Here is an 18,435-nt window from a genome sequence, read left to right on the forward strand (position 1 = left end):
TAAAATGAGCAAAGAGTAAATCAATTTTTGCTCTATAATTAGCATGACAATATTATTCAAGGTTGAATATTATGCAACCATACTTGTCTCAACTGTCAGCTTTCCTTCCATAATACTATCAATCTTCTAGAAAGTTCCTGAAAAAGTAGGGCAGTAATAAACATTCAACATGTATAACAACTCAAGAACCTTTCTAAACAATGGAGCTACAAAAAAGAAAACATGCTGAGGGCTCACAATGTATTTTATGTATTTCAATTTAATCAACAACTTGGTCCTCCTTAATTAAAAGGGTTCAGATAAAGTCTTTTGTTGGTTAATGTAATTCCAAGATATCCCAGAAGATTTTTCAAGCCATTTTTTAAAAGTCACCAACAAAATAGGTGAAATTATACAAGCACAGCTGAGTACAGCTTCTACAAATTAAGCTCATTTACTTAAGAGATCACATAGTGATATCGCTAAAACTCACAGCAGGAAAAAGTACAATAATTTTAGCCTTAATTTATTTGTATCAAATCATGGTCATATTGTAAAAGAATATTTTTGCTACCATGGTGTGGTGGGCAGAATAATGCCACCTCAAAGATGCTCATGTCCTAATACATGAAACCTGTAACTATGTTAAATTCCATGCCAAAGGAGAATCAGGGTTCAGATGATATTAAGGTTGTTAATTAGCAGATGGGGAGATTATCCTGGATTATCTGTGTGGGCCCAATATGATCACAAGGGCACTTAAAAGTGTAAGGGGAAGCAGGAGAGTCAAGAGGGAGATGTGACTAGAGAAAAACAGAGACAAACTGCTGGTTTTTAAGGAGGAAGAGGACCACGAGCCAATGAATGTGGGCTGCTTCTAAAAGTGAGACCTAGAGCCTCCAGTAAAGAACACAATTCTAATCGCACCTTGATTTTAGCCCATGGAGACCCAGAAGTTAGACTTATCATCTCCAGAACCATTATAATAATCAATTCGTATTGTTTAAACCACCAAGGTTGTGATAATTAGTTAACAGTAGTATAGGAAATTAATGCATGTGGAAATTCCTCATACATAAGACCAAAAATAAGAATAACTGACTAACTTTTGAGACCAAGCATCCCCTAAACTACTTTCAAGTTCTGATAATTATCCTTCCAAATCATGTGCCATAAATACATACATATCTGAGATTCCTAATGAACTTGCAGTTTTTAAATTACATATATTTGTAACCAAAAAAAATACACAAAAGTAATTGATCAAGCTCCTTTGGGGGGCTTTCCTGGTGGTGCAGTGGTTAAGAATCTGCCTGCCAATGCAGGGGACACGGGTTCGAGTCCTGGTCCGGGAAGATCCCACATGCCGCGGAACAACTAAGCCCGTGCGCCACAACTACTGAGCCTGAGCTCTAGAGCCTGCGAACCACAACTACTGAGCCCACGTGCCACAACTACTGAAGCCTGTGCTCCTAGAACCCATGCTCCACAACAAGAGAAGCCAAGACAATGAGAAGCCCGCGCACCGCAACAAAGAGTAGCCCCCACTCACCACAACTACAGAAAGCCCACGAGCAGCAACAAAGACCCAACACAGCCAAAAATTAATTAATTAATTAATTAATTTTTTTTAAAAAGCGCTCCTTTGGGCTTGATTTATTCTGCAGTAACAAAAGTCTACAACGCGAATTGCATTTTGGTGATGCTAAACTGTCCCAAGTTTAACTTAGAAAATATGAATGCAAAAAAAGAAATATAAGAAAGTTTGGAAGTAACGCTAAATCTGTAGGTTCCAGGCTAAAAAACTCAGATTACACTGTAACAACATAAATTTTTAAAATTAAGACTGTTACAGGAAAACTGTCAAAGGTTCACATAGTTATAGTTCAAAACACATTTCTGAGGTAAAATTTACATATAGGAAATGCACAGATATTAAGTGCACAATTCAATGAGTTTTGACATATGTATGCACCCGTGTAATCAACAATCAAGATGCAAAACGTTTCCATCATCTGAGGAAACTCCTTCCTCTTCTTTCCAGTTGATTCCCTCCATCCACGTATACTTTTCATTTTTAAATACCCAATTTATCATCTTGCCTTTTCAAACATGGTATGTGTAAACCCCCCTCCTCATATAATTTAAATTCCCATACAAAAAAATTTTTAATATATTTAACTTCGATAACTTGACCGTCGCCAATGACATTCGTAATTTAACACTATACTTCCCAATTTTCACGTATCTACTAAAACAAAACACAAAATTTTTAGGAAAACACAAAATATCATTCTATGTTTGTTTTGAAACAATTAAAAAATGCTGACCCAAGGGCTTCCCTGGTGGCGCAGTGGTTGAGAGTCCGCCTGCCGATGCAGGGGACGCGGGTTCGTGCCCCGGTCCGGGAAGATCCCACATGCCGGGGAGCGGCTGCGCCCGTGAGCCATAGCCGCTGAGCCTGCGCGTCCGAAGCCTGTGCTCCGCAACGGGAGAGGCCACAACAGTCAGAGGCCCACTTACCGGAAAAAAAAAAAAAAAAAAAAAAAAAGCTGACCCATAATCTATCTTCCACATAAAGCCGAGACAATTACATATCAGAGTAAAAGGAGGAAAAATAAAATAAGCACATGCTTTTTACACAAACACTGAATTGCCACAATTTGTAGAACCATTAAGAAATGTTTGGATTTTTTTTTTAAGGAAGATCCTCTTTTTCTTCTTTTCAACGAGAATAACCAACCAGAATCTCCAAAATTACTTCTATTCTGCAAATATATTTTGCAGTATCAAGTTGACATTAACACACTCCGCAAGAAACCATATCACTGACTACGTTCATGAAACCGGAGTTAACAAAAACACGCAAAAACTCCAACAGAAGTATTAAGATATATATGTACACGTAAATTCGGAATTGTAAACAAAAAGAAAGTTCCCAAAGTTTAAATATCCACTGAAAAATTAAATACCCCACAGTATTACCAATAAATTTCATGGATTATGTATTCATAAATCAACCTTTCAAAGCCTAGTCAGTGTCTCGCCTCTCCTTGGCTCCTTAACTCCAACATGTCCCCCAGTGAAAACGTTATTGGAACACTAACAGCATATCCTGTCTCAGAATCTTGCACACTCCTACACTAGTGAAAGAAAACACTGGCAGTGCTCACAAGTAAGGAAAAGCAAGCAAAGAAAAAGACACTTTAGGGTTCTGCAGAATCTTAAACGTTTTAACTTACAATATTTCTTGCTTCATTTAAAATCATATAAAATCCAGGAATGGATGACTTTAACGCACTATTCCCTTCTAACAAAAAACCACAACACTATGGAAAAAACAAACGGAAGAAAAGAAGGGAGAGAGGGAGGGAGATAATAATTTCCATGGCCCTCCAAACCAAAAGTTTTCATTTTCATCGTTTTCTGTTAGAAATCCAAGCATCTACTGTAGGAAAAGGTTGAATCAGGGCCCCCGCCACTGCCAGGGCCTTTGCCTCGAAAACACACAAGAATCCCAGGACAGACTGGAAAACCAAAGCTCTGTCTCTTTCCTTTTCTCCCTCCCCTTCAGCAATCTTACGGGATAAGTTTTCAGTCTCCAACGCCTGCACCGTTAAGACTTTCGCGCAGAGAGGCAGGTGAGGCTGGGCCCCTACCGCCACGAGCGAGGGGTCCGCCCCCACCCCCAACCGCCCACGCAGCACCCGGCTGGCAACCCCGCCTTTCCGTAAGGTCTCCGCGGCCGCATCCCTCCCGGATAGCGGCCAAAGGGCCCGGGCGGGCGCCGGGGAGTCCCGAGGGGGTCACCGCCCCCGCAGAGGAAGTTCCTCGCGGGGAGGAGGCGATCCTGGCAGAGCACGTGGGCAAACCGGCCCAGAGCGCAGGAGAGGGGCGTGACCGCCAGTTGGCCTGGCTGAGCCAGGTGCCAGAGGTAACCCCACAAGGTGCGGCTGCGAGACCAGGGGTGGGGCTGCGGCCGCGGGCGAGAGACTGAGGGGAGTTCGCTCTCTTACCGCCAAGTCGGGATTGTGGCTGTCCCTATGTGACACCGCTCGGATAACCCCCGCTCGCCAGCCCCGGCAGCAGCGTCCGCTCTCCCCGCGCTCCGGCTGCGCCTCTTCGCCGACCGCCAGGCACAGGAACCGTTTCCCCACCAGCTCCGGCCGCGTCTCCACCGCCATAGCCGTCGCTGCCGAAGTGGCCGCTGCCTCCTCAGCTGCCAGGAAATCACCGAAACCCCGCTCCTACCGGCCGCCCATGCCGAGGACAGCTGACCTAGGGAAGGCGGCGGCCCCGCAAGCGAGCGCAGGCTCGGGGGCGCACTGGACGCTCTGCCCAGAAGGGCACAGCGACCTCGGTCTCTCACAGTCCTCAGCGCTCCCCTGGTCTTCCCGACTTGCAGCCTCTGGCTGCAGTTCCACAAATAAAAGAAAGAAACGGACAGAAATTTCCACACGGCCGTCTCAGGCCCCGAGGCAGCGCCGGCCGCTACCGCCACCGCGCCGCGGCCAGTACTACTCCGCCTCCCCATCCACTAGCGTGATTGAAGGAGCGCCGCGCGTCTCCTTCCGCCGGCGCGGGCTGGGGGAGGGAGCCGCGGGAGAGGGTCGGAGGAACCACCGCAGACGGAAAGTAGTGCCCGACGCTGCAGCAGCGTCTGCGGGACCAGCCAGGATAAAAAAACAAGAGTGGGGCGGCAGAAAGGAGTGCAGTCCTTCAGAAACGTAGTGTTTGACGTCCACCTCTCTACTCGTCGCTCCCTGAGAAGTGGGGGAGTTGGGGGTGAGGTGAAAGTGAAGTGTGCTGGTTCCACTCTGGGTCACAAAACAAACTCAAGGTTAAAAGCCGCATCTCCAGAGTGATGTTTTTCAGAACACATGGCGCCTGCAGTCTTAGTTAGCCGCAATTTTGCCTGAATTAACAGTCCCGTAGTCCAGGCTGCAAAGCAGAGCAACACTTTCAAATGAAAACTAAGCCCACAGAACTCGGTCACGACAGAAACACAGTCCACGACTTTAAATGAAAATGAAGATAACACTGTCATCCTTTCATTCTTCCTGTTTTGGGGAGATACTCATTCTGGGTTTGAGCTATTCAGAGATTTACACCGCGATACTGCTTTATTGTAAGAAAGCCAAACATCCGGTTGAGGGCTTTTTGTCAACATTCTTAAAATTCACAGTCTCTGCACCAATTTGAGTACTTTTAGTACTAGTACATACGCCAAACTCACTGATCAGATAATAAAAACAGGGAAAGGCTCCAGATTCAGTTGTTAGAAAATACCGTGGAAAGAAAAGGATTTTGGCCAATCATAGTTCAGGAAAATAAATTATGTTTTCTTCCCGTCCAATCATAACAGGACTTTGTAACCCATACACGTACAGATCTCCAACTTAGAACAATTACTCCTTCTTTGATCTAACCCTTCAATTCTTCTAGATCAAACCTCTATAGATCTCGGTGAGAAGTTCGATTTCAGGCATACATTACAGTGTTTTTTAAAAAGTAGTTTTCAAAATCCCAGTTGTGGGTTTTTTTCACGGCCACTACTGATTACATAAACTCCCAAAATTCTTCTAGTCCAATAAAAACTTTTTCTAAATTTCGGTTTCTTAAAGATTTTTCTAAGCCTCCACAAAAAAGAAGTTACCTTTTTGAAAGGAATTTACACTAGAAATTTGAATATTTAAAATAAACATAAGGCTTTTATCTGCTTTCTTACAACACCCAAGCTGAGCTGTTTGAAATGGAAAATACATGGCCGCAGCTAACAGGTTAAAAACCAAAATTGCAAGACAGATTTTAATCATCATTGTCTAATTTTGCTACTCTAAAGACCAAATGTAGAACTGTAATAGATAACAAAGGAAAACCATATCTAGAAATGCATACTTGCAAGTTGAGAAAAAAATTTAATTTTACTTGTGCCATCTTATTTCCAAGTCCACTCTTTTAGCACACACTGTATAATACTTAGCAAATCACCTTGAGAACTACAGACTAAGATTTCTAAAGTCTCAACGTGGATTAAGGAGCCAGTAAAATAACCTGGTGAAAATAATCTAACACGTGGAAAGAAAAAAAGTAAGATCTAAATTCAGATACCAATTTATCAATGACTTGCTTTGTGATCTCTGGTATGACACAATTGCTACAACTGAAATTGCCTGCTTCCTAATCTCAGTGATAATCTGGGAGCAAGTGAGAAAATATAAAGTCGTTTGAGAAAAGAGATGCACATATAATATGCACATATTATCACATAAATACCATTCACTAAATTATATTTTTAGAGTATAGGTTGTCCTGTTGCCTTAATAAAACTGCCAGCTGATTTTAATTTTGTAGGCAAGCTCCTCTAAATGGACCCTAGGAACCCTCTCTATATGTAGAATGCTGTCCTTTCAAGTACTCTGAAAAGCATGTCAATCAACCAAATCAATCAAAACATTTCAAATGCAAAAACAAAAAGTTTTTCAGAAGGCCAAATATCTTCAAACATCTTATATTCTTAGAACTATATTCCAGATAGCAGTCTAGGAATCCCTTGACTACAACCAGTACCTAGGGTTCAATGACAACAACAACAAATCACTAATGTGTGGATGTTTTGCTTTTGGAGAAACTTGAAGTGCATTTTTTAAAATGTAAAATAAAACGGCCTTAAAGGATTTTTGTTTGTTTGCTGGCATTTTTTTGCTTTGTTTCAGGGAGTACAGTTGACCCTTGAACAACATGGGATTGAACCGTGGGTCCACTTACATGCAGGTTTTTTTCCGTTTAAGTACTACTATAGTACTACCCCATCCAGCTGGTTGAATCCACAGATGCAGAACCTCTCACACTGAGAGCCAACTGTAAAGTCATACTCAGATCTTCTACTGCACTGGGGATCAGCGCCCCTAACCCCCGAGTTGTTCAACAGTCAACTGTAGTTACATTATTTTTGCCAGCAACTCATAACTGTAAATAACATGGAATAAAAATAAATTTAAAGTCAGACTTGAAACCTTAAAATATTTGTTTGTTCAGTTAGTTCCCTTACATCCTTTACTTTCATAAAGATCCTCAGAAAATGCCAGGATTAGTAACTATAAAGAAAAGAAGTTATAATACTATAGTTGTAAGTTATAGTACTTCACTATATAGATGAAGACAGTGACACAGAAGTACTTAAAATAACTAAGTTTACAGAAGCTGAAAATTTAGATATATAGACTAGATCTTCTACTCTTTCCATCCCCAAACCCAAATATGTACATTAAATATATCCACACACACACATACACATCAATTCAGGCAAATTTCGTACATCCAATTATCTTAATCTATATACAAGATAAAATGGGGGATCGTTTTGTTTTTTAAAAGTCTACAAAAATTTATTTATAAAATCTACTTGATTTATTAAAAAACCTGACTTATAAAGGAAGACAATGTATTCATTACAATGATAAGTGCCACCATTACCCACTTAATTATCAATAATGAGTAGTTCATCAAATTTAGTTTCATAAACAACCAACTAGTTATTTTTTACTTTTTCACTTGGTTTAACTATAGAAAGGGCCAATTATCTGCTCTAACACATACCAGTATCCTGCATCACTATAGGTATATATTTTAAACATCACAGATAAAACAAATATGTAAAAAGGTTTAGTGCATGTACAGACAGTCCCCAACTTAAAGATGGATCAACGTAGAATTTTTCAACTTTAGGACAATGTGAAAACAATATGCATTCAGGAGAAACCTTACTTTGAATTCTGAATTTTAATCTTTTCCCAGGCTAGTAAGGGTAGTACCATACTCCCTCTTGATGCGGGGCAATGGCAGCAAGCTGCAGCTCCTAGTCAAGCCATGCAATCACAATGGTTAACAGCTGATATACACTTACAACCATTCTGTTTTTCACTTCAGTAAAGGATTCAATCAATTACATGAGATATGCAGCACTTTATTATAAAATATGCTATGTGTTCCATGATTTTGCCCAACTGTAGGCTAATGTAAGTATATTAAGCATGCTGAAGGTAGGCAAGGCTAAGCTATGATGTTCTGAAGATTAGGTGTATTAAATGCATTTTCAACTTAGGATATTTTCAACTTCTGATGGGTTTATCTAGAGGTAACCCCATCGTAAGCCAAGGAAGATCTGTATCTTGTAATAATATTAGCCACCATTTGTGAAACACTTACTATGTGCCAGACACTATGCGAAGTACTTTACACATGTAATCGCATGTAAATAAATCTTTATTTTAAAGATGAAGAAGATGAGGTTTACAGAAGTTTAATTAGTTATTTGCCTAGGAATACACATTAAGGAACTGGAATTCAAAACCAGACCTTCTGATTCAAAGCCTCTGTATTATGCTAAAAAGTAACTTAAAAGAAACAGGAAGGTCAGTTGCCAAGTTGTTTCCTCCTTATTTAACACAGATTATTCATAACGGATTTGTTTATTTTACACTTACTATGTGTCTCACATCCTGCAAGGTTTTGGAGATAGGGCCTCTGTCCTTAAGAAGTTCAGTCTATCTGGAAAGATAGACAATAGAAATGCCTTGGTTTGTTTAATATTTAAGGAAGTATTCCTGGAATGGAATATAAGGTAAGTTTAGTGCATTTTAACAAATAATTTTCAAATCTATTATAACTTGGAGGCTTTTATTTACTGCCAAATGTAAAGACTGGATTGGGTTATGAGCTCAGACTATATGAGTATATCTAGGAACTGTGGAAGCCAATGTTAAAATGAAGAAAGCCAAGAGTTTCAACTGAATTCTGCAAATGGAAGACCAAGAGTAGAATGGAATATAAATTTGTTATCATGCTTATTATTAAACCTTAACTAATATTTATCTAAGTATTTCCCTAAGCACTTAAACTGAATTCCTCAACCACATTTATGATAATGATAAAGTAACTCAAATGTCACTTCCTTAAGGAAGCTATCTGATTCCAAGATTATCAAATCCCCAATTACGGATTTTCAAAACTTTTCCCATTTGTCTTAGTACTTATCACAATTGTATTTATAACATTTATTGTGTAAAAGACTGTTTTATATTTGTCTCCCTTGGCAGACTATAAGCTCCATAAAAGCGAGGACAATTTATCTTGTTCATAACAATACTCCCAGCACCCACTAAGACCTGAGCAGAATAAATACTCAATACATGTTACTGAATTAACGAATGAACATCGCAAAAAATGTACCTTTTTCTAAATCCAACCCAACTAAGAGGAACTTAGAATCTCTCAATTGAGGGTCATAAACAAGAGTTCATGTTCTTTCTATAGGGTTATTCATCGCCTTTAAAACAATGTCTTACATACATTATCTCATTTCATCATGGAAGTACAATGTAAAGCCTTCATGAAACTTGAGCTTCACCAGAAAAGCAAGGTGGTTCCTGAGGATACTTTCTAAAGAAGAGATACAGAGAAAGGGTTACAATTCACAAGAAAAACTTTCACTGTTACCAAATTACCAATTTAACGCAAACCCCCAAATGATCCTATAAGTATATATGCAAAACACCAGTCTATTCTTAGTATTCCAAAGAGAACAGTCTCAAATAATGTCTTTGATGAAGGTAACATACAAACATAACTTTCTGTCTTCTTGATGCCAAGTGGAAGGAGCAAGAGGGAGAAAGACGAAAAGAAGGTGAAAAGAAAGGAAGAAAGGAGAAATAAAGAAATCTCTACTGGGCCTCCACATTTGTTACCTAGTTTCCAATTTAAATTCTGGATGTGCAGGAACCTACCACTTCTTTTCAACATTTTTCTATTAAAAATGAGACTTCAAATCTGATTTTCAATGATAATATTTTTTAATTTAGAAAGAATGAACATAATAGCACTGAAAATTTCTCATTATAGAATGAGCAACTATAAGAAAAAGAATAAATGAAAAGTTGCCATTGAGCATAAAGCAAGAGTCTTCCTGGTGTGTCCCATAGGACTTCTTGTTTGTCACCCCTCACACAAATGCTTCCACTATTAACTACCATTAAAATATGCATATGCTAGATGGCAGTTTGCACTTCGCATCTTCAATTGTTACATTAGTTCCTTCATTTATCAACAGGTCAGGTTCCTAAAGGTATGTATTATTCTCACAAGCCTTCACTATTACCACGTGTCAGTAGTGGCAAAGCTAAAAATCCCAAAGAATGGCTCTGTTTATATCCATGGAAGTTAATTAAGTAAAAGAGCGTCTATACTTGTATTTAAAGCTACAAATGAGGGAAAGTCAAAGTAAAACCTAAGCTAAAAAGTGGCCCGGGAATATCCCACATGCCACAGAGCAACTAAGCCCTTGCACCACAACTACTGAAGCCGGCACACCTAGAGCCCGTGCTCCGCAACAAGAGAAGCCCCCACCCACCGCAACTAGAGAAAGCCCGCGCACAGCAACGAAGACCCAACGCAGCCAGATAAATAAATAAATAAAGTAATACTGACTCAAAATCTCAGCATGCTTACTCCACTGAAGTTCCTCCCCACAGACGAAACTTCAGGGTCAAGTACACATAGCTCTGAGACACATTTCTTAAATTAATGGCATCTGTCTTCAAAGAAACAAAACCAAAACAAAACAAGACCTAGCAGTGAAATATGGGAAATCTTTAGTCATTCTTTTCTTTGGCATATTCTAGAAAAAGCCACATGATTACATATAATGAGATTTATAACATACTACAAAACATAAATATCCAATAAAAATAAATTACTCTATATAAAGGAAAGCATTGTCTTCTGGCTCCACGTGTGCTTCACTATTACATATAATTTATTTATTCAATTAAGCGTGTATAAAATACTGTTCCAATTCCAAGGCCTATGTTCACAGAAGCTCAGTATTTGGAGGCCCCTAGATGTTTTCTTCAAAAATCAAAATTGACACACATAAAAAAGAGACCTGGAAAAAACTTTAACTACAAACTTAAAATCCAAATCAACATCCCCAAAACATTCTGCTACTTCAAGGCACATTTTGATATTATCTAAGATTAAATGGCCAAGAGAAATATTCAGAAAACTAGCCAACTTCTCTTTTCACAAAGTATGCAAATACACTTAGGTTAAAACTGGTCAATCTCCATGCCTTAGAGCCATTTACAAACGGGTATTTTAAGATGTATATCTCAAATATAGCAAACTTAAAATTATCAGTCACATAATGTAATTTAATGAAAGAGCAAGAGTCACAGAAGTCTAAGTTACTTCTACTGCTAACTACTGTACACTTTGGGCAAACCCCTCTGCTTCTCTAGGAATCATACAGAAAAAGTTGAGGCTAATATAATCAATGAAGTTCCTAAAAATTTGCTTCTAAAGCTTCTGAATAATCCAGCAAGCAGCAAAGTACACTCTCCTGATACATGCTAGGTTCAAACCTGAAAAATGTTAAAGGATTGACAAAAGTAATTTTGCTTAGGAAAACAAATGTTTTTAGCCAGAAAGTTTCTATCTCAAAGCTCTCACAGAAGATATACATATCAATCATTTAATACATACAAACTTAATAATACAGACCAAAAGATTTCCCAATTAAACAACAGTTTTTTAAACACCCTTGTAGAATCACTTCTTTCCTCTTCTCTCCAAATTTGCTCTTAAAACTATCATATTAAAATAACCTAGCAGAATTAACTCCAAATGGAGGAATTTTTGAGATACTCTGCATTACAAGTAACCTTTATATTAGAAACCTCTGGCTTGCATGCCTTTATATTCTTCTTTGTTTATAATGGCTAAAAATCCATTTTTCAATTATTCTAATTACAAAAATTATCTTAAAGTCAATTGTTTCATTTGCTTTTCACAGCTAAATTTTCATGGATGTTTCTTTCCCCACTTGCACTTTGTTTTTGATATTCACTAGTTTTAAGTTTTTACACAAATATGCTAAAATCTTTGTTTTGGCCTTAAGCCATGCTTAGAAAATACATAGGTATTCTGTATTTTCTTCTGGTAGTTTTATGATTCAAATTTTTATAATTCCCTCAAATTAGAGGCTAATATCTACCCCTGAGAGAGGGACAGGAAATCATCCTGGCCCCAAACAATAAAGGTCTACTATTATCAGGAGAAAAGCAGGATTACTGAGAAGAGAAGGAAACAGAGCCTGTCTAAAACTAACGCTGATCTAGGACAAAAAAGTAAGGCCTGATGCCCACCACCACAAAGCTAGAGTTCCCAGGGCCCTAGCCTACCACAAGGCAAAAGAGCTCCCAGTAATAAGTAACCGCACTCTACTAGTAGAGAAGGAACAAAAGAGTACAGAGAGAGCTTCTCAGATATACAAGTAAGGCTTAAACATAGAGGCAGAGTAAAAATATTGAGTTAAACTTTCCAGCAAATCAACTCTCACCTTAAGCATGAGGTGATGATAGAAGTGTTTACAGTTGACGATACACTGAAGGTAACCAGAGCAACAACAACAAAAAAACATAAAACCTCATCAACTTCAAGCAAGACTGATTCAACCCCCCATGTTAACAGCTTAATGGAATAAGAGTCATGCCTACTTCTTGGCATAAATACTGTATACTTAAATCTCTCTTACCTTGCCAATGATAGCTGGCATTCAATCAAAATTTATAAGCCTAGCCATGGGGGTGACTTCCCTGATCACCAAGGCAGTGCCTGCATGTTTGGTTACCATTACCTGTTCTATAAATTATACAAAAACATCTATTTTTGAAATTGAAATGCTGAAAACAAGAACTGCAGTAACAAATTTTAAAAGCCTTTGGCTGGCTCATCAGGCTTAACACAGCTGAGGAAAGAATCAATAACCTTGAAGACAGGTCAAAAGAAATTACCAAAGCTGAAACTAAACAGGAAAAAAAAAAAAAAGTGGGAAAAAAGTCTACACAAATAGAACAGGAGGGAAAGTCTCAAATTCATTTTATGAGGTAAGCATTAACCTGGATACCAAAATCAGACAAAGAAATTACGAGAAAAGAAAACTCATTATCCCTCATACATGCAAAAATCCTCAACAAAATATTAGCAAATCAAATTCAGTAATTTATAAAAAGGATAACACCACAACCAATGCAGGTTTATTCCAGGAATGCAGGTTGATTCAACATTAAAAGATCAATCAGTATAATTCAACAGATCAACAGACTAAAGAAGAAAAATATGATAGCATCAACAAATGCAAAAAATACACATTTGAGAAAATCCAACCCTCATTCCTGACAAAATTCTCAATCAGGAAGAGAAGGGCACTTAAACAACCTGATAAAATGCATCTACTAAAAAATTACTGCTAACATCATATTTAACAGTAAAAGACTAAATGTTTTCCTCCAAAGATTCAGAACAAGGAAAGGACATCAGCTGTCACCATTCCTATCCAATAACAACATACTCAAAGTCCTAGAAAGTACAATAAAAGAAAAGAAATAAAAGGCATACAGACTGGAAAAAGAAGAAATAAGCCTGCCTCTATTTGCAAATGGCATGATTGTCTACATAGAAAATCATAAAGAACCTTCAAAAAAGCTTCTAGAACTTTAATAAATGAGTTTAGCAAGGTTGCAGGATACAAGATCAATATGCAAACATCAACTATGTCTCCATACACTAGAAACAAAAAGTTGGAAATCTAAATTTAAAACCAGTACCATTTACAATAGCACCCAAACAAATAAAAATATGTGTAAATGTAATAAAATATGTACAAGCTCTCCATGCTGAAAACTCCAAAGTACTGATGAATGAAAGAAGACCTAAATAAGTGAAGAGATATACCATAAACATGTATTAGAAGACTCAATCAGCCCCAAGTTTATCTACAAATTCAAAGTAATCTCAATTAAAATACCAGCAAATTTTTTGATGCTGGCAATCAACGAGTTGATTCTAAAATCAGTAAGTTAAGGTAAAGAAACTGGAACAGGGGCTTCCCTGGTGGTGCAGTGGTTAAGAATCCACCTGCCAATGCAGGGGACACAGGTTCGAGCTCTGGTCCGGGAAGATCCCACATGCCGCGGAGCAACTAAGCCCGTGCACCACAACTACTGAGCCCGCACTCTAGAGCCTGCGAGCCACAACTACTGCAGCCCGCGTGCCTAGAGCCCGTGCTCCACAACAAGAGAAGCCACCGCAAGAGAAGCCCATGCACCACAACATAACCCCCGCTCACTGCAACTAGAGAGAAAGTCCGCACACAGCAACAAGACCCAATGCAGCCAAAAATAAACAAATAAAAATAACTTTTTAAAAAATTAAAAAAAGAGAAAAAGAAACCGGAACAACCAAAACAGGTTTTTTCCACAACAATTTTGAAAATACAAAACTAAAAGACTCATAGTATCTTACCTCAGGACTATACTGTAAAGCTTCATTAATCAACTCAGCATGACATAAGCAGAAGAGTAAACATATAGATGAATAGAACAAAATGGAGAGTCCATAAACAGACTCATACATATATAGTCAATTGATAGACAAACGTAAAAAAAGTAATTCAATGGAGAAAGGATAATCCCTTCAACAAATAGTGCTAGAAAAATTAGACATTCATACACCAAAAAAAGAACCTTGATCCATCTCTCATACCATATACTAAAATCAATTCAAAATAAATAAAAAACCTAAATGTAAAATATTTGAAAAGCTAAAAAACTTTTAGAAGAAAACAGAAAATTCTCATGATATTGAGTTAGACAAAGATTTCTTAAAATCCATAAAACCCATAAAATTAAAAATTAAACACTGTTGAAATTAAAAATTCCTCTCCAAAGGTCACAGACTAGGAGAAAATATTTGCAAAACACATATGTGATAAAGGATTGGTATCCAGAAAATTTAGAGAACTCTCAAAACAATAATTTTTAAAATTTTTCAATGGGCAAAAAATTTGAACAGATACTTCAACGAGTAAGATATACAAATGGCAAATAAGTACGTGAAGATACTCAACATCACTAGTTATTAGTGAAATGGAAAGAAAAACTATAATGCGATACCATTACATACCTATTAAGATGGCTAAAAGAAAAAGAAAACTGGCACTATCAAATACTGAGGAGAATGAGAAGCAATTAGAACTCTCATACAGTAGTAGCTGGGACGAGTACAGAATGGTAGAGCCACTTCGTGAAACAGCTTGGAAGTTTCTCATCAAGTTAAACTTTTCATATAACCCAGCAATCCCACTTTTAGGTATTTTTACCCAAGTAAAATCAAAACCTATGTTCACACAAAAACCTGTTCTCAGATGTTTATAGAAGTTTTATTTGTAATTGCCAAAAGCTAGATGCAACCGGCTCAGCTGGGGAATGAACAAACTTTGGAGTGCTACTCAACACTGAAATAATTCAATATTTCATATACATGAAATAATATGAATCAACCTCCGCAATTCAGGGGTCCCCAACTCCACCCTCATGTTCAATGATTCACTAGACTTATAAAACTCAGAAAAGCCATTTTACTCAGGGTTGCAGTTTAATATAGCAAAAGGATACAGATTAAAATCAATAAGGGGAAGAGGGGCATACGGCAGGGTCCAGAAGACACCAAGCTTCCAGCTGTCTCCTCCCAGTGGAGTTGTGTACACAGCGCTTACTTCCCCCAACAAGAACTTGTGATAATGTGCATGGAGTATAAGCAATCAAGTAAGTTCACCCGAGGCTCAGTGTCCAGCATTTTTATCCGAGGTCTGAAACATAGGTAGGGCTAACCATCTGCATGGCTGACTTTAGTCTCAGCTCGTCTATAGGTCAAACTGATACCACACAGCCCAAGGCTTCCACGCAATTATCAGCCACATTGTCAGGATAGGCAGTCTGGGGTGGCCAAATGCCCCCAAGTAAACAAAGACACCCTTATTAAGCAGGACGTTCCAAGGGCTTAAAGGTTACCTCCCAGGAGCTCGGCAAGGCCAAACCTTAGGCACCTTTAGGTACAACTGAGCGACTTTTACTCAAAACACTTCTGACACCACATGTGTGCATTTTTTCCTCACACCAACTAATTCTCCAGCTCTCCAGACACCAATTAGGTGTCCTACAATTCACTTCAATTCTGACAATTAACTACTCAGTCAGTATTAGACTCCTCAGGCTTTTGGGCTCAGTCTCACAAGACATCCACTCCAGATGCCAGTTGCAAGTACTGGGTCCCCAGGTTACCCATACTTCTGTTCAACTTGGCTACAAGGTCGAGGGCGGGGGGGGGGCTCCCATAAACCCCACCCCCTTTCAGGTACATTAATTTCCTAGAATGGCTCACAAAACTCCAGAGAAAACTTTACTATTACCAGTTTATTATAAAGGATACAAGTGAACAGTCATATAAAAAGGCACACAGGGCAAGGTCCAGATGGTTCTTGAGCACAGGAGCTTCTGTCTCCACAGAGTTGGGAGTGTGCCACCCTCTTAGCAAGTGGATGTGTTTCCCAAATCTGACGCTCTCCGAACCCCACTGTTTCAGGGTCTTTATGTAGGTTCTACTAAATAGGCATAATTAATTAAATCACAGGCCACTGGTGACTGAACTCAGTCTCCAAACCCTCTCCCTCCTCGGAGGTCCAGGGATGGAGCTGAAAGTTCCAACCTCTAATCACATTGTTGATTCCTCTGGCAACTAGCCACCATTCTGAAGCTATCTAGGGACCCACCAAGAGTTCAAGTCAGACATGGTTGGAAAAGGCTTATTATGAATAACAGAAAATGTTCCTTTCAAGGGTTTTTAGGGGTTCTAGACCAGGAACCAGGGACAAAGACAAAATATGTATTTTTTACTATGTCAGAGGAATGCTATTCCTTTACTACACAACCTCAAATGCATTGTACTAAGTGAAAGGAAAAGCCCAAAAGGCTCTGAAGTATATGATACCATTTATACAACATTCTTGAAAATGCAAAACTACAGGGATAGAAAATACACCAGTAATTGTCAAGGTCTGGGATGCAGGGGGGGAGGGCTTGTCTACCAATGGGCACAAGATTATATTTTATGTCTTTATGGTGATGCTGGTTACATAAATACATGTGCTTATCAAAACACAAAACTATACACAGAGAACAATGATTTTTACTGTTTGTGAATTATACCTTGATTAACCTAAGACAACCAGTAATATACATAGTCACCTAAAACAATTTCATTCTTTAAAAGTGGCAAGTATAAATATTAGGTAAATAACAAAACAAATGCCTTTCCTAAGTAGAGAGCAACAGAAAATTGGATCTTTGCTCTATAGGTTCTTTATAAAATTTATGCATGCACACAGCCAAAGGAAAACATTTTTAGTCATCGGCTGGCAGGATTATGGGTGACTATTTTCCTCTTCTACTTCAAGTTCCATTAATATTGTCCGCATAATAACAAACAAAATAAGCTTCATGCTTTTGTACAATCATCTCTCCCTGAGTGTGGGTAGGACTCGCAACTTGTTCCTGACCAATGAAATATGGCAAAGGTGATGGGATATCACTCCCATGATTATGTTGTTTTAAATGGCAAAGGTGAAAATACTTTGCAGATGTAATTTAGGTCCCTAATTGGTGGCTTTAAATAAATCAAAAAGGAGATTTTCCCCTGGTGGGCCTACCTGAGAAGGTGAGCCCTTTAAACAAGGGTCTAGACGTCAGAGACTTTCTTGCCAGCCTTGAAAATGCAAGTCAACCTGTGTTCTACGGTTGGAAGGAAATGAATTCAGGCAACAACCATGTGAACGTGGAAGAAGACCCAGTGTCAATGACATCTCAGCCCCAGCCAACACTTTTGATTTGCAGCCTTGTGAGTCCCCGAGCAGAGGACTCGGCTTAAACTGTGCCCAGACTCCTGATCCACGGAAACTGTGAGATGATAAGTCTGTGTTGTTTTAAGCTGCTAACTCTGGCAATTTATTACACAGCAATAGAAAAGTAATCCAGTAATTGAAATTATTTTCTGGAGAATCTTGGCTTTAATAATGGCTCATCTCAAATTACAGTAAATGTCCTGTTCTTGTTAGGCACTTCAACTTTCACCAAAGAATGTGAACCTTAACAGAAGTTTCACTGAATAATGGTTCAGATTTAATCAGTAACACAGAGGACCTGCATTTCAGCAAGTTGCCAGCAAATAAAATCTCAATTCACTCCTGCCCATTACCTGGGAAAAGCTCCACACAAAACAATGTTTATGGAGAACTGTCTGCAGGATGCTTCATACAGTTGATCTAGTTACTCAAAAACTTAGAGTGGGGCTTCCCTGGTGGCGCAGTGGTTCAGGGTCCGCCTGCCAATGCAGGGGACGCGGGTTCGTGCCCCGTTCTGGGAAGATCCCACATGCCGCGGAGCGGCTGGGCCCGTGAGCCACGGCCGCTGGGCCTGCGCGTCCAGAGCCTGTGCTCCGCAGCGGGAGAGGCCACAAAGGTGAGAGGCCCACGTACTGCAAAAAAAAAAAAAAAAAAAAAAAAAA

At 38.9% G+C, this 18,435-nt stretch overlaps 1 protein-coding gene across 5 annotated transcripts in view; it reads right to left on the reverse strand.

Moving 5' to 3' along the window:
• The window catches only part of JMJD1C (jumonji domain containing 1C), a 308,347-nt gene that overhangs the window by 242,400 nt on the left and 47,512 nt on the right, over positions 1-18,435 (reverse strand). For 3 of the 5 annotated variants that reach the window (XM_027091869.1, XM_027091868.1, XM_027091873.1), the window contains exon 1: positions 3,996-4,341. The exons of 1 other annotated variant lie outside the window; for it this stretch is intronic. In XM_027091869.1, the coding sequence (XP_026947670.1) occupies positions 3,996-4,163 (168 nt within the window). In that variant the 5' untranslated portion in view covers positions 4,164-4,341. Of the gene's footprint in view, positions 1-3,995; positions 4,342-18,435 lie in introns of those variants that run through there. One more of the 5 variants, XM_027091870.1, reaches the window with a different exon arrangement.

The sequence above is a fragment of the Aethalodelphis obliquidens genome, unplaced genomic scaffold (genome assembly GCF_003676395.1).
Source record: "Aethalodelphis obliquidens isolate GAN/ISIS:26980383/991018 unplaced genomic scaffold, ASM367639v1 scaffold73, whole genome shotgun sequence".
Classification (NCBI taxonomy): domain Eukaryota; kingdom Metazoa; phylum Chordata; class Mammalia; order Artiodactyla; family Delphinidae; genus Aethalodelphis; species Aethalodelphis obliquidens.